General features: G+C 39.8%; 1 protein-coding gene across 1 annotated transcript; it reads right to left on the reverse strand.

The window, feature by feature from the left end:
• Positions 1 to 1,883: 1,883 nt before the first annotated feature.
• Positions 1,884 to 24,486, reverse strand: LOC138201521 (MAGUK p55 subfamily member 4-like). The gene is made up of 21 exons (XM_069155077.1): positions 24,376 to 24,486; positions 20,163 to 20,229; positions 18,246 to 18,367; positions 18,084 to 18,161; positions 16,311 to 16,394; positions 16,084 to 16,215; positions 12,209 to 12,290; positions 11,950 to 12,035; positions 10,474 to 10,545; positions 9,768 to 9,964; positions 9,179 to 9,237; positions 8,621 to 8,638; positions 7,207 to 7,248; positions 7,094 to 7,114; positions 6,662 to 6,700; positions 5,880 to 6,047; positions 4,701 to 4,781; positions 3,772 to 3,865; positions 3,544 to 3,652; positions 2,789 to 2,923; positions 1,884 to 2,636 (listed from the first exon to the last, which is right to left on the reverse strand). Exons 2-21 carry the CDS (start codon positions 20,182 to 20,184, stop codon positions 2,451 to 2,453), a joined length of 1,827 nt encoding a protein of 608 aa, XP_069011178.1. The 5' UTR covers positions 20,185 to 20,229; positions 24,376 to 24,486; the 3' UTR covers positions 1,884 to 2,450.
• Between the last annotated feature and the right edge of the window lie 1,929 nt (positions 24,487 to 26,415).

Below are 26,415 nucleotides of genomic sequence, written 5' to 3' on the forward strand. Positions count from 1 at the left end.
GAAACTGTTCAACGGTCTAACTCCACATTTCAGTGTGACATAGTTTTCTAGCTTTGCAGATGCTTTCAGCAACTCATTTCACACGTATATAATGTACTGAGAAGCAAATCATGGAGTTTGCTTTACAACATCTTTAACCCAATGAAAAGAAGTATGACGCTCTTTGTCACTGAACCCAATAAAATGCAACCAAACCACAACGAGTTCGCCTGTTCTGATCGTAAATAATAAAACAGGAGTCCTGTGTATTAAAAAGTTGACATTCGAACATGTTTTTTTTGCTACATTGATAGACTGAAAACCAGGAAACTAGTCTGACATGCACCATATAGGATGGTGGTCTGGTTTATGCTTTGAGTGCTGCATCAGACGCTGGTACCTGTGATCTACAGCCACAGTTCATAACAGTTCATAACAGTTCATAACAGTTCATAACACAAACTAATGCTGAGAACAGACATTAAAACAGCATAAAAACTCATACTGATCTGTACGAATGTATTCTGCATTTAAATTGTGAGTGTTTCGTAAATCAGCACCTCCGGTTACGTTTAAGCACAAAAAACGCTTCATGAGGGAAAGATGATTCAACTTTAAGTCTTGTGCAATAAAGTTAGCACTTCCTAAAGATTATGCAACCATCGTTCACATGGCAACAGTAAATGTTGTTTTTACAAATCGTCCTGACTCTGATTGTCTTCATTTATATGACCAGTAGAGGTTGCAATTTTAAAATGTAACTGTGGATCAATAAACTGCTTTAAAGTCAGGCCTATGGGGTAGTTTTTTCTGGAGGAGGACAGTCTCAATATACCATACCATGACATATACTAATTGTATAATGCACAGTTACATAAACTGTATTGATAATATCTAATAAGCTATCTATAAGAATAAATACGATCAGGATTCTCAGCTAAGAAGGTTTCCAGTGCTGATAAACTACGACTCTTCAAAAGTTGTGGTGTCACTTAGCAACCATTGGCTCCTCTGAGCAACCGATTCAGGATCTGAAAATGCAGAAAGAGCGGACTGATGCCTACAGAACAGGGGTGTGATTTCCACTGTCTGAAATGTCATTAAGAAACTATTGAGTCTGTGGAAAGGACCTGGGAGTCCAAGAAAGGTTTTAGATTAAACTGCATGTCTGCAGGGCAGAAAGATCGAGCAACTCTCCAACATGACTGCAAAGAAGTGCAGGAAGGTTTTTCTGTGGTTGTTTTTTTTTTTTCCCATTTTAGAGGTTTTCCATCATCTTTTTCCCAGTTGCTTGGACGCTCTGCTGTGCATTTGAATTCTTTTCCCTGTGAAGATAAGCACGAATATTTAGGCAATAAAAGATCTATGGGAGTGACCCCAAGAACAAACCAAACCAAGGCGAAGCAGGCAGACCAAAACTGTGGTCTAACATCATATGAAATCATTTGGAGGCAGCGTGTTTCTGCTTTAGCTGTTCGGGTAGAAGAACATTTTAAATATCTTATAAACTTCTGGGCAATGTAATATGTGCTACATATTTTATTAGTTCATGTCTTTTTTTTTTAACGAGTTAAAAAGTTTCAAACATTTCCCTCCGAAGTTTTTCTGAAGCACCAGTAGAAAGTTGTCCAGATTAGAAAGTACAATTACATTTTTAATGACAGTAAATTTACTTATTTAGATTCCACATTACATTACTTTAAAATTAAACACAAAAGTTATAGCCTAGTTCAGGGTAGCTGTTGGGGGGAGGGGTCATCAGTTGGTTGATGCAGGTAGGGGTGTGGTAGTTTGAAGCCACAGTACACCCACCCACCAAAACACCACTACACCACAGGCAGAGGTGATTACAGAAGGTAAACACATAAAAAAAAGGATAAAGAACCTAAACAGGATGAGAAACTGGGATTTATTTAATGAAAAACGGACGGATTACACCTTTAACAGAATGTCAACATGAGATGACACCGTTAGATCTAATGAATCTCGCTCCTTTAGCCTCAATATTCCTTTATATTTCAGCTAATTACAAGCTTTTTCCTCCCACTGCTGTCCTGCCAACACTGAGAATGAATTTAGACGACTTTTAATGGTTAAATTTAACTATTAAATCTGCCTCTAGAAATAAAACTGCATATAATTTAAGATCTTTTGAAAATTAATTTCATCAAGTTACAATGTCCTTCTTCTTCTCCTCTTGTCTCCATATCTGGGTCTTGCTTCTTCTCTCATCCCTTCACTTCAACATCATCTTCTCCTCTGCTACTTTCACCAGTTTTTTACATTTCTAATTATTTTTTCCCGTCCTTATACTTGCAAATTCCTTCTGTTTTCCACCCTCATCTTCGCTTTCCAGGTCTTCTTTTTCCTCCATTCTCCTGCTTCACATCACCTCCATTTCCCCGAGCTCTTTCCTCTCCCCTCTTGACTTCTCATCTCTTCCTCTCATGTCATTGGTGTCCTGTCCTGCGCTACTCCTCCGTTCGGCCCCAGCTGACAGGGATCCACTGCGGTTCGTTCTGTGCCTGCTGGATGATGGAGCAGAGCTGAATGCAGGCGTCCTGGATGTTGTCATTCACCAGCACGCTGTCAAACAACTGCTTGTACTTCGCCTCCATCAGCCGGGACGCCTCCTCCACCTCCACAAAGTCTTCCTCCTGCAAGAACAGAAAGGTGATCAAGTTCTTTGAGCAGGTGATGAAAGTTCTCTCTTTTACTTTCTGCCTTGATCAGTTTGTGAACAGCTACAAGGCAGAAAGTGGATTTTTTTTTTTCTCAAAGGGAGCTACAGCATCTTCTGCGCTCTTACCGTGAAAGCTCTGTTGATGGTGTAGTTGGTGATTATTCGGGCGTCTCTCCGAGTTTGCCTCAGTCTCTCTGGGCTGGGGGCTTTAATGAAAATCACGTAGGGCTTCAGTTTCCTCGTCCGCAACAGCTGGATGCTCTAAAAAAATAAAACATCAACACCAAAGTTTTTGTCACAAGTTTGACTCAAAGGGCTTTACAATCTCAACATGCTCTATCGTTAGACATTTCATTTGAGATAAGGGACACAAACAACCCTTAACCTGAGAATGAAGAAGATATGAAGGAATCTGAGGCATACAAAAACTTTTTTTGTCTTTTTTTGCCTCTAAATTCTGTCTTGATATTACTGTTGTATATTTATTGTTGGAGATTTTACCCCATTTTCTGTATTTCAATTCTACTTAATTTTATTAACGTGTTGTCTTCTATTTAATTTTTGTGTTCTTATGCATTTTATTTTTATATTTTAATTACATTCTAACATTTTAAATTTGTTTTCATGTGAAGCACTGCCTGCAATTGTCTCACTATAAACACTTTGAGCTGCATGTCTTAGCTGAGAGGTGCAAAACAAATAAAGTTTATTATTATTATTATTATTGTTGTTATTTAATCTGTATTATTTCTTCCTCCTCAACCCTGCAATGTTTTAATCCTGGAAATACCATGAAAGCACTTTGTAATGTTATTTTGAAAAGCTGTATAAATTAAGTTTATTATCATTATATGATAATCTATATCAGCACTGAAACTCACATGTGGTTCAACATCGATGATGCATATGCGTCCTTGTTTTAGCACTTCATCGATGGCATCAGTGCTGGTCCCGTACAGATGGCCCTTCCACTCCCCGTACTCCACAAACCTGACAACACATTCATACATTCAGCATGCACAGAAGAAAACTATGAAACGATGATTAAATCCAACACCGTAAACATTAATAGTCACACTATAAATGATCAAAAGAAAACAGAGGCCTACCTGTGGTTACAGACCATGTACTCAAACAGCTCTTTGGTATCAAAGTAGTACTCTCTACCCGTCTGCTCCCCTGCTCTGATTGGTCGAGAGGTGTCTGGAGGGACAGAGAGAAGGTGTGTGTCAACCATGGTGAGGCAACCTGGTGTCACAGCACAGTGTGTAATAAACATGCCCGTCCACTAGAGGGAAGTGTTACCGTTGTCAAGTCTTTACCTCGTGAGACGTATCAGTGTCACGTAATTTATTAAAAAAAACAAAAATGTGGTTATTGTTCAGATAAAAAAAAATCTCCAAAATAACACCTTGTCACCTCTCGGACTCCAACCCTGCCATCCCAGGAAAAATGTCAGTGACTTCCTGCTTATATGTGTTGTGCTCATGTCTAGACAAAACCATGCCTGTAAAAGAGATGCTTTCCTTCAGTGGATGGACATGTGTATTACATGCTTTGCCTGAGGACAGTCCAGCACTGTAAACTAAAGCTTTAAACCAGCTCAATTCAGCAACAGACACATAAAAACAGCTGCAGTCACCATCTCCTCTTTGGTATTTCTCTTTCTTTGTCTGGAAATCACTATAACGCATAAAATGTTCCTCAGAAGACACGTTTATTTTTATTTTTAAAATTGGTTTCTACAGTGTGAGGCACTCTTTTCTTTAAAATGAGCTGAAAGCTGCTGTTCTGTTCTATTGTAAACCTTTGGGTGATGTCAAACCTTGCTACAGTCATCTTCACGTACAGTTTATAATAATGAATATAATAACAAACACCAAAAATATGTACAAAATAATAAAGTATTTGGTATTTCTGTTGTTTTTATTATTGTAGATTCCCTTCTGTGACTGTCATTTACTGTAAAATGAGAACTTATCATAACTTCTGCGGCCCCTTTCAAAATGAATGTGTTACATGTGTGGAGGGCACATACGAGGTACGGGTCCCTGGAAGGTCGAAGGGTTCAGTTTGATGAGTCTCTTCTTCAGTTCATTAACTCCAACCCCTGAAGCGCCTGATCAGACCAAGACATAATAAATGAGGGACTCTTATGATGCTTGCAAGGACACAAATGTAGACGGTAATAAATGCACGACACAAGAAACGTGTACAAACAGTGAGAGAGTAGGAGCTTCTGAAAGAAACGTACTGATACAGAGACCATAGGGATGAAGAATAAAGGGACGCTAACAGACAACATTACATTTACCATATTAGGTGTTACATTTAGACTCTTCACCACATATTTAAAGGGGTACTGAAGAAGACTGTTTAATTAAGGTTGAGACATCCTGAGTTTAAATCACAAATTTGTTCAGACTGCAGGCCAATTGGATTGCGTTATGAGTAATGCAAGAAACCTTATGTAACACATTTGTAGAAATCTGATTGAAATCTCATTTGCAATAATCATATTTCATGCAGTTTTTGTCTGTCCAGACTTTAAAAAAAATCAATCTGGATATGACAAAAAATATATATGGACTGATATATATGGTCTGAACAAGGCCAATTAAAGTTTAAGCTTCGAACTGGATACTACATTTCCCATAACTTCAAATTAGTTTTTCATTAGATCTTCCATTGTCTTTGGAACAAAAGTTTTGTTTCCAACTCAAAGTATCAACAGAGAAAACTAAAGTGATTTGACAGAAAAAAAAAAAAAAAAAAAAAAAAAAAAAAAAAAAAAATCTTAGTTTAAAGTCCACTTACTAACGATTTGTAGTACATAAGTAACATGAGGATGTAGTCATCGGTCATATTATTCACAGACTGAACCAAATGGCTCAATAAGATGCTGTAAATTCCACTTTGCATTACTAATAAACTGACTGAAAATTGGGAATTTCCCTTTAAGGATTATTTAATTAAAAGTGTTGGTGAGGTTGAATTCATTTATAAAAGATCCAGCAGAATAAAAACTGACTGCAATGAAAAGTCTTTCAGACCATTTGAGTCGTACAGTTCTGAGTTCATTTGTTGGCAGAACAGAGTCAATGAGAGCTTCAGATAGAGTTACGACAAACTGGCTGGGAATGTAAACACTTTGTTGGAGAGGAAACACTCTGATGTTCTCAAGTTTCAGGCAGTAATGTGGACCTTTCTCTCTCACCGACAAGGATGATGAGGCGGTGGTTCTCCTGCGGGGGCCGCTGGTACAGAGCCACTTCCTCGTAGGGGCTGGACAGAGCGTTGTTATTGGGTGAGCAGGAGGTGCAGGACTGCCATCTCCTCCTGTAGGACGTCCTCCTCCAGAGACGGAAACTCAGACGAAAACCAGCTGACGAAGGTGAACAACACTGTTTAGTTACTGAATGGATCTTTGTCACATATTATTACACATATAAGCTTTATTAATGTTTACTAAACCATTTACTAATGCTTTATAGATCCGTTATATTCCATTAATAATACCAACTTTGGCGTTGCCTGATTTTAAAAAAATCCTCTCTCGGCACAACACATTTACACGTCTTTTTCACAGCAACAGACTGTATGAATCAATACATTTTTATATGCTGAATAAGTCTGCAGCTGTAAATGTTAATACGTAGTTTATGGATGGATTTAGGTCCAGATGTCCTGCACAGCTTTTCCAGCAGTGCTCAAACTGTCCATTGATGAGGTTTATAAAATGTGCTCATGTGTGATACACCACAAACAAGAAAAAAGTAGATAAACAAGCAGTGAAGTCTTGAAGCCATTAATTCCAGATTTTTTTTAGAGACTTATATCAAAGACAGCGTTAATAAAGCTGCTGCAAACTCCTAAAAATACCCATAAAAAAGTTTCTATTCTTGTTAGATTCATTGTTTTATAGTGGGGTATAGTGTGTATGGTTGTGTGTACAAACTTAGTGTATTAAGTATCTGTCTAATATTAAACGAGTCGTACCCAGGTAGATTCCATCAGAGGTGTCAGAGTCAGCCTCATCTGAAGGAAAGAAACAAGCTCTTTATTCTCTCCGTGGGAAGTAAAAACACTTCATTATATTTAACACTGATTTCCTTCAGCACACAAATTAATAAAGTAGAAATTAACAATAGATTACTGTGGAGGATTGAAAATGCAAAATAAAGACCAAACACAGACAGAAGAAACCAGAATTCCAAAGTTTAAGTTGATTATCATCAAATCCAAACACTGTAATAGATAAAATGGCTTTTTATTTAGTTGTTTAATGACGTTCATCAGGAGATCCTTTGTGTATCAGGTCAAACATTAGAAAGCAGAACAAAGAATCGTAACTGATCTGCTGTCTTCGACTTTGAAAGTTTTGAACTACGTGTTGAATGTTTTAATCAGACACTTACACAACTTACCTACCAAAATCTATGTCTTCCAGACCTGAGGAGAAGAGAAAAACAACAGCCACTAACACTGCAGTGATGGATGATGAGCATCACATTGTATTTATCATCATGTCTGAAATGTTTTACCCATTATGATGCGTTTGTCATCAGCATGTGTTGGCTCATCCTCTGAAAATGAAGAACAAAGAACAAAGACACTTCAGTTAGTTGAAGCTTGTCTCACAAAATAATGAGCACATACGTTCATGGTGTTGGACAGTGATGATTATTTAACACTCCTCTACTAGGAAAGCAACAGCAGGACAGTTTGTGCCTCTAATACCCCGCATTGAAGACTTCATAGAGAGAATAAACCATTTTGTGATAAACATCCAACGCTGTTTGGTTACGTAACACTGTGCAGGATTTTCAGCCCCATTTTCTGTTTGGAGTCCAGGAGACCCCTTTTGGCAGCTTAAAACACATGTAGCATTGTTTCCTAGTAGGACGACAATTGTATATAAATATGATTTTGAACCGATGACGCAGACCGACATCCCATCAGTCCACTACAGGATACCGTGTCAGTGTCACGTTTTTCCTCACCGAGGTGTGAAAAGTACGGTGCTTTAGGTGTCGGCAACAAAAGCCACATGATCAGGGTTTGGCACCTCGACCAGACTTGGTTGAGGTTCGGAGAATATTTCTTTAAAGAAGTCCACATTGCTTTGGTCCATTCAACCACCCCCATCCTATGTCTTACTTTGACACTGGTCAGTACTTTTACAGGAATGTTGGTGAAGCAAAACATGACACTGACACGATGCCCTCTAGTGGACTGACGCGTGTATAACACTCTTTGACACAACAGTGGACTGGATGACAAGTTTCAAAGAATCACAGCTCCTCTCCGACATCCCAAATACAACTTTTGTTCTTTCATAATGTCTGTTGTTGGAGTTTTAAAACACACTATAGGAGGTGTAACAAGGTTTCTCTGTGGTTTTCTTCCTGACTTATTTGAAATTAAATTAGGTAATGTAGGAATAAAATGATAAATCAACACGTTCAAACACAGTCTGGAAACAAATAGTAAACATTTAAGTACAATAGCCAATCCAATTTTTAATTCATGCATTGTATGTACTATGGGGAAAAATGTGTTCCTATTTGCTGTTTTATAGACGTTAAAAAGAGATGAATATGTAGGAATGTTTTGCCCTCGAGGCTCAGAGGAGCTTACCCAGCAGAAAATCAGCGAGAGAAACAGAAATGAAGGTTGCAGCAAAACAAACACGGCAATGGAGGCTGCTCTGAGTCTGTGCGATAAAATAATGGAACTGATCAAAAATAGATAATTTTGCTGGATCTAAATGAATTTAAGTTTGTGAATCCAGGTGACTTAACTGTACAATAAAACAACAACAGACCCATTAATCTCCAAATTCACAAGAAATATGTTCTAAACCACTGAATCAAATAAATACAAACAACCTGCTATAGCACACACTGTTACAACTAAGCTACATGTATTATTCATGTGTCAAGGTGTTAAACCCACCGTCATCAGCCAGGGTCACTGAGGTCAGCAGGGAGGAAACAAACAGTTCAAATGTTGTTGTTTTTACATAACATCCACAACGCTGTACAGAGATTTACACACAGCTGGGAAATACAAGGGAAACCTAACAGACACACACTGACAGGAACTGACATGATATGATGTGATTGAAGTAACTTCTCTGCAGTGTGTTAGTTTTAAGAGGAAGGCTTAAGTTAAAATATGACTCAAAGCACTCCCTGTGGAGTTTATATATAATATTATTAGATTATTATAACTGATGCTTGATTCATGTCGAATCAACATTTTACTGCCGTAGCTGCTCAGGGCGGAGCAGCTACGGCAGGCTACAAGTAATTATTACTTAATTTTGGATTATCCAGCTGATTGTCTAGAATATAACATGAAATGTCATCAACGAGCTGCAGCAAAAGAACCACTGCAAGTAGGTAAAGTGCCTTTTGACACATTTATCTTGCAGAGTTCAAATGATGCTAAACTGCCAGGTAAGCACATTAATACAAGTTACAGTTCGTGATAACAAGGACGAGTCCTCACAGGGTCTAATGCAGGTATGACCCGGTAATGGCTGACACCACCACTGTTCCCTGTGTTTACTGGAGACACAGAGAGAAAGACACGATGGAAAACAACCAGAATATGATGATAAAACTAAGACTATAACATTTTTGCAAAGTACCAATCGCATAATGTAAACATACTTTAAGTATATGTTACAGGTAACATATATGCATTCAAAATCCTATAAAAGTTCTGCTTTATGTATTTAAAGGTATCAACAGTAAAAGTACACAAGTATGATCAGCTTCATGTAGTTAAAGTATCAGCAGTAAAAGTACACAAGTATTATCAGCTTCATGTATTTAAAGTATCTGGTATTCTGTCTGACATTATTATTGTAAATTTGGGGAAGTCAATTAATATGAAGGATTTTTAATCAGTTAGTTAAAAGGTGCAAAAACAGTGAAATGATCCTTTAAAATGTGTTGGGAAAGATAACGGTAAATGTTTTTCTTCCTATAATCTACTGTTGAGTGCATCACGTTAGGTGTGTGAACTAAGTGCTCCCTCTGGTGGCAGCCTGTGAGTGCAGCATGTCTTCAGCCTGTGTGAGTGTGTGTGTCACCTCTTCAGCATGCTGGCAGAGGGAATCAGACCCGCGTAGGACGCAGTGTAGGGCAGCTTCCTGGCCTGCCACCACTGTCCGTCCGACTGGTCAACCACCTCCAGCAGGTCTCCCCTGCTGAATGCCATCCCTGCATTCGGGCACGGTATGGAGGGGTCCTGCAGGGGGCAATAGTCCACCATCGCTTTCATGTACACCTGAAGGAGGAAAAAAGAGAGCAGGAGAGAGAGAGAGAATAAATAAATACAATATTTCAACACAAAATCAGGTGAATCCAAAGACAGCGTGTGAAAGGCAGAACGATTTTAGCTTTCGAGCTCCTGAACACTCAAGACAACATCAACATAATTACCTACAATATCATGGAAGTACAAACAATAAGACATAACATCTATGGTGGAGTTGGTGATTTAACATATCTTTGTACCATAAACAGTGTGTTAAAATGTAAGGAATTGCAATAGTACAGTAATTTATATATGGAGAGATTAGACTGTAAAATCTTGCAGGCATTATTTCTCAGTTGCCTGCTGAACAACATATACTTGTTTAAAAAAGAACCTAAACTAGAAGCCTACCGTGAGCTGAACAAGTGAATCAGCTCCTAAATTCTACAAGGATATTTATGTTGATATTTACAGTGAATTTAATGTGATTCACAGCACATCATTATGAGAGGTGAGGTGAAGACGTGGGTGTTTCGTACCGACTTCTGGCTGCCGCTGACCTGGGGTGGGTTTGGAATGACTTTAAATAGGATGGTGCCTTGGGAATTGGTCTGACAGGGAGTAAAATGCAAAGACAAAAAAAAATTATTACAATACATCATAGGGTCTACCTGACCTGTCAGGGGGAAGCCAGGTTTCAACGTAATCTGCATCAGAGCTACAAAGTATTTCCTTACTTGATTCAAATTCATTTAGCTGTCTCTTCAATACTAAGATTTAAGAGTAATCCATTTCTCTTGAAAAACAGCTTGACCTCAAATTCAAACAACTTTTTTGGACCTTAGCTGTTGAGCCCTTGACACGATGGGCTAATCAATCTCGGAGCAACGCAAACGCACGTCTAAGTTTTGCGCACTGCGAGCAAACGAAGGTGTGACCAACGTTTTTGGTAATATGGTGAACACAGACGTAAGTGAATTGTAGCGCAGTATTAAAAGAGGAGGAATAGATAATCCAAAGGTGTCCCAGCCAGCTTCAATCATGGCCAATTAAAACATCAATGACCAAGAAAGGAGGTTGGCATGTCAGGTAATGCTTTGGAAACATGGATAATCTAATTAAAAATTTGATTTGCTATTTTGTCATTAATTAAATGTCAAAGGGAAGAAAGAACACTAAACCAATATGCTAAAATCTGGTGCTGTAAAGATGTTGAGGAGTGAGCATCAGTAAATTACATACACTCAAAGCTCCAGATACATTTTTGTTTATTAAAAACACTGATGAAAAGCAATGTGCTTGAAACGCCACTGATGTTTTGGTATTAATACATTAATTCCATTGGCAGCTATGAGTGTGCATTACTTACTTTCCAATTAATAATTAAAGGCCGAAGCAGTTGTGCGTAATATGTCCTCACCTTTTGTGCGTAAATGATGCAGTGTCACACTCCACGGCCTTGAACGGCTGGATAGATACTAAACCAGATGAGTAGGTGAAGATGCTATTCAATTGTTACCCCCTTTATGTGTAATTTAATTGCAATTCATTAGTAGTTGCTGAGATTGGCTACTGAATCAGCTGAGTCAACTTAATTTTTTTATACAATTAACTGAATCAGAAGGTTGCGTTTAAGAAATCTTTTTTTCAATTATTTATATAAGCAGGATGAAATACGTAGGACATCCACCAAACGCGTCTGTTTATGTGCGCTCTGCCCACTGAAGCCACAAACACACACCTGAGTCGGCTGCATTCCACTTAGACCTGGTTTGAGCTGGCTGACTCATCCCTTGTTTCGCCGTTCTACCTATCTCGGCATGGCTGAGTTGATTTTGAGTCACGAAAATAACAACTTGACACAAGTGTGGAAAAAAGACCCTTGCGCAGTATCAAATTGCAAATACGCTTGGATCTGAGCTTAAAGCAGCTTTGTGCTGGTACAAAAATAGAGCCCTAGAAAGCAAACGACGGTAGGCTACACAGAGATTTTGTTTTACCCTTGAGTGACTCACCAGTATCTGGATGACCTGTTCTGGCTCCAGACCCAACACTGGATTCTCATTCACCTCCACTAAAAGATCACCAGCATAAAGGAGTCCTGACATACACAAAAACTCATGTTAAACCATGATATTGCAAGTCGCCCCCCCCCACATACACATACACACACACCCACACACACACACACACACACACACACACACACACACACACACACACACACACACACACACAAACACTTACTTATGGTGTTATAAAGTTTTATCTCACCACTGCGGTCAGCCAGCCCTCCATAAATCACCCGGGCAATGTAGATGTCTCCTGTCTCCTCGTCCCTCTTTATAGTCGCGCCCTGACAGACAGTTTTGTCAAATTTAACAACCTACCAGCTTTTGGTAGAGCTCAGTATAAACTGTACAAGGAGGGGAGATGAGAATATTAATAGAAAAGGGCTAGACATTGAGGACAGGATGAAAACAATTAATGGAGGAAACCCTCAAGGCAAAAGCTGAAATCCTGTCCACAGCCTGTCATTTAAACAAGCCTTGGTTATATACAGCTTTTGATTTCTGCCTTGTGTGATACTTTGTCCCTGCTGGCCATCAAAAACTATACACATTCAGTAAGCCATAAGGAAAAAATAAATGATTTAATAATAGACTTTTACCCTTCATAAACACATAAATTCTTGAGCAAAGACAAATAGAATGGCAGAAATAACTGAAGTAAGAGCCTACAACCACACCAGCAGTGTTGGACAGATTGATATTTATATTAACAAATTAAGTCTTAACAGGTCATTCCGTGGGGGACATTAATAGACAAAATTTAATTTCAATACATCCAACAGTTGTAAAAACATTTCAATCAAAAGCACATAAGTCAACCAGTGGTAGCACAGCACTGGTTGAAATATCGAAGGATAACAAAAGGGTTCATTGGGTTCATTGCCTGTGCATCTCAAGGCAGTCCAAGACATTTCACTAAAAAGCAAGAAATCAGGGGATCACCAAAGTTAGCAAACCTGATCTTCTGGGGAACACTAATGTCCAAACAATTTACCATGGCACCATATTTGACAGTTATTTTAGACTGGACCAAAGTGGTGTACAAACCAACTGACTGGCCAGCACTAGAGCCAAGCCTCGGGCATTGTTAAAAGCTTATTGGGAGGTAAGAATCTTAAGCAGATCATGAAACTTTATCATCGTGGTTCTGAAAAATATTCTGCACAAATCTCTAGAAAATACCGGTTTGCATGAAATTTATTAGCAAGACAGGTCTGACACAGCTCTCATTATAACTTGTAAAAATATTAATCTAGACAGACAACATTTCTGAAATATTTCTATTGAATCTTATTGCAGCCTTTGACACCGCTGCCCGTACACAAGCCTAAAAAGTCCTTCGTCCAGGACATGAAGTTTTGCTACCATGTTTCTATGCAAATGAGTTGAGATGAGTGGTGTTTACTAAGGCTCAGATTTGTTTCTCTTTTCTATAACTTTGATGATGGAAAAAAAAAGACAGCAGAATGACAGAGTTTATGAAAAGTATGAAAATGGTCATTATTTTAAGGATGGCTGGATGAAATGGGAAAGGCGGATTGAGAGAATGTCATTTCTTTGTACCTTTAAGTTATTTTCTGTTGCCTGTGACAAAATCCCGTGAAAAAAATCTCTTGGAAGTTTGTTGTCGAACAATTGCTAAATTCTGCTGCTGGCATATGGAGAAAAATCCTAATAGTTGACATCCAAATGCTTCTGTAGCTTTACATCAGCATAGATTCCTAGTTGTGAATTATGTCCTTTTAACGTTTTTGTGCTCAAAAAGTTCAAGAACTAGAAGTATTTGAGTTAGTTTCATAATCTATTTCCAATACTAAAGGAGGCAAGAGAGGAGACGGTTGGTTTTCAGTTTGGCTACTTCTTTTTCTTCTTTTTCATCTTAGTTTTCAGGCAGCCTGTGCTGGTACTGTCTTGTAACTGTCTTGCTCCATTGTTGAACTTCACCTGTCCATTACTGCCACTACCACCTGCCCTCTGGGTAACACCAACACCCGCCATCATCCTTTTGGATCCCCCATTCAATCGCTTTGGACTCCCAGACGTCGCGAAACCATCTGCGCAGGAACTGGCAGATGTGGATGAAGACGAAGAGGAGCAGGTGGAAGAAGTAGAGGGCGAGAGGAGCTGTGGGTATGGTGTGGGAGGTTTGCGGACAGCTTTTGGAGATAACGAGGAGACCCTTGGAGGAGGTGGGGGACATCTGTGCTGCTTAGGCCTGCGTGGAGGTGACGATTCTGGTTGTTTTTTAGCCACAATTAGCCCCTGGAGCTTGTCAACCACCTCGGCAAGCAGGTTGAGTGCCTGAGCATTATCTTCCACGCTGTCGGTAATCATCTCTGTTGCCGCCACCATCTTCTGGCCAAGGTGACGTACGTCCTGACTACTGTGCTCAATACTGCTTGCAACCGTCTGAACAGTGGACCGAAGCTCATCCACGCTGCACTGTTTGGTCAGCTCAGGAGGTCGATGGTGTTTTGGCAGCTGCTGTCGCTGCTCATTTTGGGTCTGTTTTGGTTGGTTATGGTGTTCATTATGACGAGGAGCAGTAGAGTAGTGGAGCATCAACGAACGATTTAGAGGCTCCTCTTGGCATTTGTTATGAGGTCCAGTTTGAAACCCATGTTGACTGTCAGGGGTGGGGAGGGTGCTAACCCCTTGCTGCCGAGCAGATCTCTGAGTTGCCGGACTAGAACTAGAAGGTGCAGTGTGGACTCTATGAGGGTTCATGTCAGGACAAGACAGGGTCCAGCCTGGTGTAGGAATGTTTCTTGATTGTCCTCCAGTAACACCCCTTTTGTACAAGATGGGAGAATTAGGAAGGCTGAAACTGTAGGCTGGGACTGGAGGAGGAGGGTAAGCGTAGTCATCACTACTCCCTCCGGTAGAGGCGCCTTCTTCTGCTTTGGGGTTCTCTGAAAATGAACCGGCAAATAGGGAAGCAAAAGAAAAAAAGAAAGAAATTTGCAAAAATCAATGCCAAACACAACATTGATGCTCAAAGCAAGCAGGGAAAGTTCAAATGGATCCAACTGGTGGGAAGATGAAAAATATGATCAGAATAGCAAAGGAACAGAGTGATGCCACCAAGATACTGATGGATGAACCGGTTGTTGCCATCTGATTCTTGGTGGATGAATGACAAGACAGTCCAACATAAGGATAAGCAAATACCAAAATGGATGGACGAAAGATGTGATGAACCGCTGGATGTATTGGTGAAAACACATCATGGCTCCTTTGGTGAAATGGCCTGAATGCACACAAAAAAAAATGACTGAATGAAAAAATGGACAGATTATTCGTGATTTTCTTCTGTTCTTCCTCCTCTTACCAGTGCAGGTGGCAGGACTAAAGACAGCGGGAGCTGATTTGTTGAGCCCTTTCTTCCAAAGTTCTGTAGTTTGCGGGCACACACAGCAGCTTCCTGTTGACTGATAGCGAGGAAGAAAGGGGCGGGGCTGGCCTCCTCTGGGGAGGGACGGGAGCCTGGTTTCACCTTCCATGGCCCTGAGCTCCTCCCCTGACCACGCCCTCCTTGCTGGGACGAGGCGTTCCAATGTGAGGCGCCGAAGGCTGCTCCAGCGGCTGCGGCTCACTCCTACCCCATCTCCTACACTTCCTCTGCGCTCTTCTCCACTCTTAGTGAACGGAAAATGAGAAACTGAGCTTTTGGGGTTTAAAAACTATATTTTAAAGAATATAAATAATTATCTCCAAGGCAGTGATAGGTTTATTGAATTATTACTTGGTGGGCTGGTGAAGCTGCACTAGCTTGATACCACTCATGTTCCTCCTGAACGCCTCTTTGTGTCACACTTGATCATTTCTGACTGGTGTTACCAAAACACAACAAAGCACACCTCTGCCCACTAGGAGTCCAAGAAGGTAGCAAAGTGCATACCGTACCTTTCTACGGACAAATACCATTACAAATATTTGAAAAATGCCATGAACTCAGAGACAATCTACATCCAAGGGCTTTATGTGAACTGATGAAAGTGTACAAGCAGACCTTTACTTGCATTGTACGGAATTACAGAGTTAAAAATGAGAACTAAAACATTGCTTCTGTCTCACCAGTGGCTGATTGTTCTTCACAAGACAAACGATCCTCATGGCCTCCTCATCCTCAGGTATCTCATCAGGCAGAGGGGGTAAAAGAGGTCCATAGTCTGACTGTGCTACGCTGTCGTGGGTTGATAAGAGGGCCTGACAGACACAGAGACAGTTTAAAAGTGATTTAGCAGAGCATCAGATATGAGTTACATAGAGGCTTGAAATTAATCTTAAATGAGTATGCAGACCTGGATATGTGGTGAGCTGAGGAGGGCGTAGAGCTCTCTGGCTTCAGCTGAAGGACGGTGAGACTTCTGTATTACAGTCATGATCTTATGAACAAGCAGGAAGACAGGCAGGAATGGAAAATGTACATGTTGAAAGACACCGAATTATATTTTAATAAATCTAATGTGTCTATGCTCTTGAAACTGAGCTTAGCTTTAAGGGGTAAATCATGTTTTTTTTTAAAAATCGTTTTCATATCATTAACAGCCGATGTTTGACAAACCCAGAAGGTGATTTAAAGCACCTGTTTTTATGACAGTATTTCAAAGACTCTTCTAACCATCTGGACGGAAACTGTTCCCAAGTCGTGACTTTGTTTGAGAAATCTGAAAACACCATCAGAACAGCTGAAGGTGTTTGTAAAACTATTTCTCAGAGGGAAATAAAAGTTTTCACACAAACCAGCCCAAGCATGACTGAAGTAACTTTACATTTAATATTCTTAATGTCTAGTTCTGCCTTTGTCTTTATTCAGTTTTGAATAGAATGAATCCCTGAGGGTCTCAAATCATGCAACCTGGGAACCTGCTAATGTGTACAAGATACATGAGCAAATCAGCTGAACCTCACACACTGTACTAAAGTACAGTTTTGGGGTGCTTGTACTTTACTTGAATTTATATCATTTTGTCACAGTGTACATCAACTAGACTACATTTCAGAGGGAAATATGTGTATGTTTACAACACTTAAATGGCAGCTGGAGTTTCCGGTTACTTTGCTGATTAAGATTTAACAATAAACTCCATCATCTTATAAGAACCCACACATAGTTAAAGATCAAACCAGTGGATCCCATTGTCTTGTGAGCGTATCTATTTCTGTAGTATCAGATGTGTAGGAACAGTTCCAACATTTCTCTTCTCACATGGTTCAATGCCCAAAGAAGTAAAGTTATTCAGTATTTCATGAAAAAGCAAGGATTGGAAGAAAAAGGTTTTAGGTTTAAGGAATTGAAATATTTTTATGTCAGAATGTTTTTTCTTCTTCACCCACCACTGATCTTCTAACAACCGCTTGGTTTAGTTTTGCAGGGGCCCAACCACGAGGTTTGAAACCACTAGTCTACACTTGTTAACTGTATATAAAGTAGTTAAAACTAGCTCCACCTTGAGCAGCATTCAAAATAAATTGATGCTGAAGCATCTAATACAGGGCAATTCAAACTGAATAGCAAGAGGGCTAGACAGGGAGATCTGTGGGGGCTAAAGGGCCACACAAAGTATTTTTTTTTTCAATGAATAGCTACAAATAACTCATAATGTTAAAAGATATATTATATATAAGCTGTCTGACTATATATATATCTATATAAATATATATATGGAATAAACTAATCACGTGCATCTCTATTGTGGTATTAGATGAACATAGTAAAACAGTATGGGTCTGTTTATGATGCCATTAAAAAAATAACAAGCAGACATAAGCAGGTCCATAACCACATTTGTTAAAGGTGAAAACAGTAAAACTGTATCGAGACAGGCATCTTCTTGCGTGCCATATAAATATTTTAAACAGGCTGTACACAGTGCACAGACCACAGTTTGCATGGCCCTGATTTATCTGGCCCAGATATAGTCAGGTATCATCAATAGTTAGTTCTTTGTAGTATTGATACATTTCCTTCCAGTAAAGATTAGAATACTTCTTCCACAAGTGTGTGTGTGTGTGTGTGTGTGTGTGTGTGTGTGTGTGTGTGTGTGTGTGTGCGTGTGTTTGTAAATATACACCTCACGTGAGAGTCCTGAGGCATAAGGCAGAAAGGGGCTTGGTGGCAGTCTCTGGAACTGCAACAGGCACTCATAAATCTGGACCGGCAAAAAGAAAATGATATCAGCAGCGTACAGACAGATGTTGGGTCTGTTTTAGAGCAGGACTGTCGAACCAGGTACCTTCAGCAGGGCGCATATCCACGGTGAGTTCAGCAGCTCATGCAGAAGCTGAGCACCACCAATGTTTCTGCTGACAGCTTGACTAACATCTTCCATGACACTGGACAGGACCTCACTGACTCCTGCACACACACACACACACACACACACACACACACACACACACACACGCACACACACACACACACACAATAGAAAATAAAAATGCATGGATAAATGATTGCACCCAATTTAGGAGGGTAAAGAACATTTTATGAGCTAAGGGAGCATGTTGGCTTCACAGATGGCAATATGAGTCTGCCAATTGGTCCAACACTCGAAAAAAGAATGACATATCTCAACTAGAATTGGATGAATAACCAGGACGTGGCTCAAACATTCATGCCCCTGAGAGGATGACTACTGAAATTTATTTTCCACTTCAGTTTATGATAGGTAGTTTGTATCCCTCAGAATTATTTGAGTCGTTGGACAATAACATACCTCATAATTATTGGGGGGGGGGGGGGGGGGGGACTGCTTCATGGACCAAACTGCACAAAGTATAGTCAGCTAATTGAAATATTAAAACACTTTTAATGGCAGTAATGTACATGTCTTGGAAGTCTTGGACCTGCATCCTCCAGCGATGCGTCGGCTGTTCTATGTTTTCCCTTTTTTTTTCTTACTTTAAGAAACTCAATTGTAACATTGCCTTTCTCTTTTTTTCTGCACTGTTGAGGATGCAATAATCCCATTTAAATAACTTTATTGGAAGTAATCCGTACGGTTGATTAAAAGTGTGCAATGAGCTGACGCAACCTACAAGATTAAGGAAAACAGGACGATTGTTCTCATAGGAAAGTGTCTCAAAAAGTGTTTGAATTCATTCATACATTATAACTGTATATTTGTCAAACATGATAATCGCTACCACCAAAAATCAAAAGAAGTTTAGCGCTGAAGCCTTAACCCTTCGAATCCAAAGCTATTTTCAGGGTACTTTCACTACCTTCACTTTTAAATCCATATCTTGGCCATTAAAGGAGCTACCCATTCATGCTGTATCTTGTTTGTTTCAGGACAGTCTAGGCTATCAACATCTTTCATCATGTTATATTATAATACTTTGAGAGTATTTATATTATCCTTTATAGCAAGGGAAAAAAAAAATTCTTATGAAATTGTTATGTTTTTACACATATCTCACCATCAAATATTGTCAGTAGAGATATCTTTTTATAATTGTGTAGGGGAGATTGTCTACAATCTGACAATATCCGAACCAAGTTTGTGGGACACTGTATGACTCAGCATTTTGAAAAAAAATACAGGCTTAGTTCCCGATGGGAAATAAATGTCATAAATGACTACGAGTGTCCAGGGATGCAAACCAGGAAGTCACTCTCAGGGCATACTTCGTCACAAAGACGAGGCACTGACATTGCTGGAAAGTGAAAGTCATGCAGTTAATACGATATGCGCTGCATCTCTATGATGAAATACTTGTTCAACCAAGAAGGTAGGGTGGGAATTTGGATGAAATGTGGGTTCAAAGGGTTAATATGGTCAAATATAATGCACTACACTGGTCAACAACAGATTTCAACCTGCAGGAGAGTGACTGTGTCTAATAACATCACAGCAGATGTTTAAGGCTACAAATTTCTCCAGAACAGAAGGTGAAAAACAGACATGTTTTGTCCAGACGGGATTAACATTACAGCGAAGCCATGACCCCGCAGAGAGACACTAATACTATCGGAATTAGGTTCTGGATGAGATTACGTTCAAATTAATCTTCGGGTTAGGATTTAGAACTGAGTTTAGGATTAAAACTGAACCGAAGTACACAAAACGATGAATACAGTCAATGAAGGTCAAGCCTAAAAGGTTCTAACAGAAGCTGACTCAGGGATGTGTGTGCGTGTTTCTCACCATCCTCCATGGCTTGTCTCATGGTGATTGTCGAGATCCACCGAAGAGGAAGGAAAGGCTTATGCCACTGAAAATAAATTAAATAGAATAAGTGACTTTGTACTGAACTCCTACCATCATAATACTTCTTTGCAACATACAAAAGAAGATGATACATTTGAGTTTTGACTGCAAAAACATTTTACCTTAGGTAAACAGTAGGGAACACGATATAACCAGTCGTTTGGAGCTGAAACTGAAAGAGAGTGCACCTGACAGGTATATAACTGATCACTGCCTAGAGCTTCGGTGTGATGACCAAGGTCTGTCAAAAATGAAAGGAGACACTTTCTTCAGAATCAAACTAATATGTACAAATGAATGTAGGGCCATGATTTGGATGATTGACTTTGTTGCCTGCTCTTGTGATCAACTGATTAGACTTCAGAATATCTGTCATGTTGGACTGTCAGGAAAGCAGGGAGAAGAAATGCAGACTGTGACCAAGCAGGCAGGAATGATTCATGGTGGCTTGATGGCGGGGCGGCAGGTTGGTGGTAAGATCGGCTAACAAAACCAGAGAGCGAGTAGAGATCCTAGTCAACATAACAGGCAAGAGATCAGAGCGGGTAACCACACAACAGGCAGAAATAAAACATAACAGGAATGCTTGGCTAAATGCTTGAACACATTCTAGCAAAGACTGCCCCAAATGGTGGTTGGAAACAGGAAGTGAACAAAGGTCTCTTACACCCAAGTCCACTGTTGTATTAAACCATAAACCCAACAAATCTGTTCCTAACAAGGAAAAACTGTGATTATACAGATGTCAATGGAACCCTTCACCTCTCTGAGGTGTTATTTATAAAACCACTGAAGGTTGTTTAACTCTGAAATTTAACTGTGGGTCATAATGAGCTGCTTGCACAAAAGATCTAAGAAGACTTTTTTTTTTTTAATGATTCTATTGGGAAAATTTAGATTTCCCAGATCCAAATTAATATTTAATAATCTAGCACTACTGCTTGTGAAATAATATACAGTGGACCACACATTTTGAATACATGGAAGCCTTAATCTGAGTCTGTCTGTCCATCCTGTGAGCTGAGTGTCCCGCTCAAGAGATCCATCTAAATATAGATGAAAGTGTGTGACGGAGTTGCAGTGTCATTTACATATTTGCTTGTGAATTGTTTATTTAGACTTGAATCAACAATATATCTTCCTACATGCAGAACTGGAAAATACTTTTTTTTGATAATTTAATGTTATTCAACCTGTTTTACACAGCAGCCAGCGGGTGCAGGCAATGCAGGTTGTTAAAGTCACACTTTACAATGGTTCACAACAGTATTATGTTCGCTACATCAACAATATGTTACCTGTTTGGCTTTTAGATTTTGCCATTGTTAGGTTTTACTCTCACTGCATGCTGAGATAACATGTCAAAGTAAAATAAGTACTTGAAGGAGAATGAAGAACATGTTGAAGTTCATAAGAGTCAAGTAAATAAAAAAAAATGTTTTTAATGCATCATATGAACCAAACGTGTGGAATATTCAACTTAAAGTAATTTAAAGGAAAATATTATGTTAGAGGATGGCAGTACTGAATAGATGATATAGTCTTGATGTCGTAACTTGGAAAGTTATACATTTCTATGGACTTAAATTATTCAGTATATCTTTCTATCTGGCTATATCCAAGAGTTGTCAAAATGACATCATTGGTAGTTGCAGGTATAAATCAAGTTTTCTGTCAGGAAACCTATTGTGCTTAAGGCTGCAACTTAAAATTATTCCCAGAAAATGTTCATCTCAGTTTCTCCAAGATGACTACAAGGTAACGACTTCAGATGTCTTGTTTTGTGTGACAAACAGTCCAAACTCCAAAGGTATCAAACTTAATATGATATAAAACCAACAAACAAACAGGAAGTCTTTATATTTGAGAAATTACATTCTTTTTTTTGCCATTTGTGCAGAAAATATTAAACAAAAAACAAATAATCAAAATGAGGAATCATTATTTGTCTATTGACTGATTAAATATTCATCCCATCGCAGATCGAGAGACAAACAACAGCAGAAAACAGAGGAGAACGTTTTACACACTGCTTGTGTTATTTTAGTACTTCCTCTTACAGCATAAGGTTACTTAATGTGGGCTAATTAGTTTCAACTCCACTTTAGCTTCTTATGTTGGCTCTGCTTCCGTTTCCACTTACACTCCAGGAAGCACTTCATTTAGACCTACAAGTCATCAAATGTCAACAGCTCACGTCAGAGCATCTTCAGAGGGTCATAAAGGCTGTTTCCATTTGGCTATTTCAATCCAGACATACGTGACCTGGCGTGATCGGATCACAAGTGGCCAGCAAAAGTACAGGTGGATATGTCCGGATTGATGAAGCCAAATGGTAACAGGGTCTTTGACACAGTTATTGAAATCCTGGGACTGTTTCATATAAAAAATAATAATAATAATGAGCCACCCATCAAATGCGATCTGAACACTTCATTAACTATTGCAGTTCAGGAAAATATATGGAAATTGGTAATTATGTCTCTCTTTAGTATAAAATTGTGTGCATAGCTTATGATACTCCCATTACATGTTCCATCATGGAGGATAATTCTCCTAAATGCTGGAATGGTTGTGGGGCAGGGCTTTTATGCCGCAATAAAGTCTTACATGTCAATTTTCCCATTTGCCCCATCTGCTGGGACTGATCTCGGCAAAAAGACAAATTCTGATGAACTGAGAGAACTGCATGAAAAAAGTCTTTAGGCAGTGATTCCCAACCAGGGTCAGCTGGAAACATATTCCTAACCTTTATATTTTTATTTGAATGCAGAATTTAAATATATTTTGGAAGGAAAACTCTGACTTGGTGATTGAGATCGCATGAAGACTAGGTCGGACTTCTGTTTCGGTTTATGGATCCTCTTTAACATGAAGAATCTGAGCGTGTCAGTGGCAGGAACAAGCACTGGTGGAGGCACACTGATGGGGTAGAAACTGCTGCTGATTGATGTGATGTCATTCATTACTGGACCAGTTTCAGAAATTGTTTTCACAATTTGGCACCGAGAGCCAAAAAGAAGGGAAAAGGTTTGAGTTCCTAGTTGACAAATTCTTTATAACTTCACCCTCTTGGCACCAGTCCAGACTTCAACACCTCAAGGTGGTGACAGACTGAGACCTGGTCTGAGCTGGAAGAGGCTCAGTTCACCTAAAAAATGAACACCAAAATTGCACTGCAGGGGTGCTTCTTCAACAACACACCCCCTGTTGTGCTGTTCCGCTTTTCTCAGTGCAGTTGGGTTCATCATGGTCTCGGAAAATTGTAAACCAGCGAAAACGTGGAAGAAAGCCCCTTGTGCTGCACCAAAATATCAACGCTGGATTTGCGTTTCGTTTCACTGGGAACATAAATAGCACACTGTGTGTAAGAAGGAGGGTACTGCACGTCCTTCATTCTGTCAGCAGTCAACTTCATACAACAGCTAGCTGTCAAACTTTTATTCTGTCAGCCACCATAATCAACACTTTTAACTTTTTTTTTTTTTTAAATCTAAGACGACTCATTTATCAATCATCTTCTGTCATTGTAATCATTTTTATCACTGCTTCTCCTATTCCGATCGTAGGGAAATATACAGTATAGTGCAAGTCATTTCATACAGTAGTTCATTAAAGTGTCCCAAGCTAACGTAAACATGGTTAAAATGGTTAGTTTTGAATGTTTTGGCTAAATGGGAAAAAGGCTGCAAAACCAAACCGAATCATTGACTGCTCATCATCACAGACTTTGAAATAAATGCTAGTGTTAAATAACATTGAGTTTAGAATCCCAATTAACACATTTGAAGTGTGATTGGTGGTGTCGATGAGGGGGTCCTACAGTTCATCGGGCAGGCTTGTAGAGGTTCGTAAGACAAAAGGAATCACTGCTTTATGGTATTATCCTATAAAGCAGTCTGTATATACCTCAACCCCCGTCTCCTTAACAAGTCCTTGGTTGTTTGGATGTAAATGAACAAGATCTTCATAAAAAAAACAAAAAAAACAAATGTGAGCATGTTAGCATTTGGGTCGAAGGGCATCCATGCTGATGTACAGCCTCATAGTGCTACTAGCAAGGTCGTGCATGTTCAGTTTCTGATGTTTGTCACAAGCGTCTATTTAGAAACGGTCAAACCACGAGAGTCAGAAGAGTGAAAGAGCTTACCTCCTCTTCCCGCGGTCCAGTTTCCTCTGCGGTGATGTTTCAGTGTGGGATCTCTGAGCTAAAAGTGAATCAGCAGTGTGAGTGTGTCAGCAGCAGCCAGTGGTGACTGACGTGGATGTGAATTTACTACCAAACCAAAACTGACACTAATCCTCTCTCACTGACTTAATCCACCAACCACCAACCTCTCTCTCTCTTTCTCCTGTTTGCCTGCACCCGTTTCGCTCCTTCTCTTTTCTTCTTTTGGGGATTTTTAAACATCTTGTTCTTCCCCCATCTTTCCCCTCCTGTCCCTCACTTCATCTCTGTCTCTGGTCCTCTTTACGTCCACGTCTCTTTACCGTCTCTCATTGTGATGCTTCCTCATTCTGTTATTTTCTCGCAACCCCACTCACTTTAAGTACGTCAACAGATTACAAAGCTTCTTAACCCTTAGCTGCTTTTAGCCACACACACACACACACACACACACACACACACACACACACACACACACACACACACACACACACACACACACACACACACACACACACATTTGTACTTCTATCTTTGTGAGGACCCTTCTTGACACCAGATTACAACCTGAAACCAAGAGCCTAGTCGGAAACCTCAAACCTTGTGACGGTCTGCTCCAAAGTGTGGACCGGCCAAAATGTCCTCCCTTTTCAATAATGTCCTCATAAACACTGGACATCACATTGGTTCCCATAAAGACTGATGGACAAGTATACAAACACACAGCAGGACAGACATGCTCAGCAGCAGCAGGCAACACAGTGTTAAGATGACAACACCCAATAACGGTTGTTGTAATGTATTAAATCCCACTGCAACATCTGGGTCTACAAGAGGCCAGCCGCTCTCAGCAGTGTGTACGTGTGTGGATGGGGTTATCAGAGGCTAATGGTCATTGGGTTTCTCCCTGAGAGATTAACACTGATCCTTCAGAAAGAGAGACAGAACCAGACAGATAGAAATAGAGACACAGGACATATAATAATACCAGATACAAGAAAACATGGCTGCTAAAAAAGAGGAGCAGCTGTTCCTCACACTCTGCCCATGATCCAAACCTGACCAGGAAATATTCGGACCAAAATTCAGCAAAAATCAGATCTTAGTGACTTAATTGAAAAAAACACAAAACAAAACAAAACATTGAGTTAACAGGGACAATATTATAAAGCGAATTTTAAAAAGGTAACACAGTGTATCATCTGCGTACCTTATCACTAACATGAATGTACATCTACACGTTCGGTATACAAACTAAACAGAGAAAAGAAAAAAAGGACCCATTTGCTTTTTTGTGAATGTTTAAATGTTTTAGGTTTTGTTTGTTTTTGTTTTAACCTGTTTTGCTTCCTGATTATTTGTTTCCTAAGTTTTATTAATTAGTGTCAGTTGATTTAGATGGAAACTTGCAATATACATAACTTCAACTTCGATTTCAACTTCTTTAGCATCAATCCACCATATGACACAGGCATGCAGATGGATCAAAAAAAAAAACTTTCTCACAGTCCCACTGTTTGCAAAATAAAAAGACAAAACAAGAAAAGCATAAATCTGCAACAACAAAACAACAATTAAACAGAGAATGTAGTGCAAATATGGGTCTATAGTGCCAAAGTTCAGAGTCCATGGGGCAAGTGAGAGAGAGGGGAGCCAGTCAAGAACAACGGAGTCTGGGACGCTGTTGTCTCGCCATGTCTCAGTGAACACACAAACACAGCACTCTCTCATGTCCCGCTGGCCAGACCCCAAAGACGCATGTGATCCACCTTGCTGTCCAAGGAGTGCACATCTGCAAGGAGAATGGGTGGGACAGCTGGCCCGTAGGGTCCAACTGCCAGCCCAGCTGCCAGCCGAACCCGGATGCCCACTCACCAACCCCCTCTTTGCTTCCACCTCGGGGGTGAAGAGCAGCAGTTGAGAACGTTCAAATGGTGGACGGACGAAGCAGTCCAAGGATTACAGGCACACGACGAAGATACACAGTTAAATACTGTGGTATCGGGACATAAAGGGGCCGCT

This window comes from Embiotoca jacksoni, unplaced genomic scaffold, assembly GCF_022577435.1.
Source record: "Embiotoca jacksoni isolate LCO1_2020_lvr unplaced genomic scaffold, fEmbJac1.0.p SCAF_2, whole genome shotgun sequence".
In the NCBI taxonomy this organism is placed as follows: Eukaryota; Metazoa; Chordata; class Actinopteri; family Embiotocidae; genus Embiotoca; species Embiotoca jacksoni.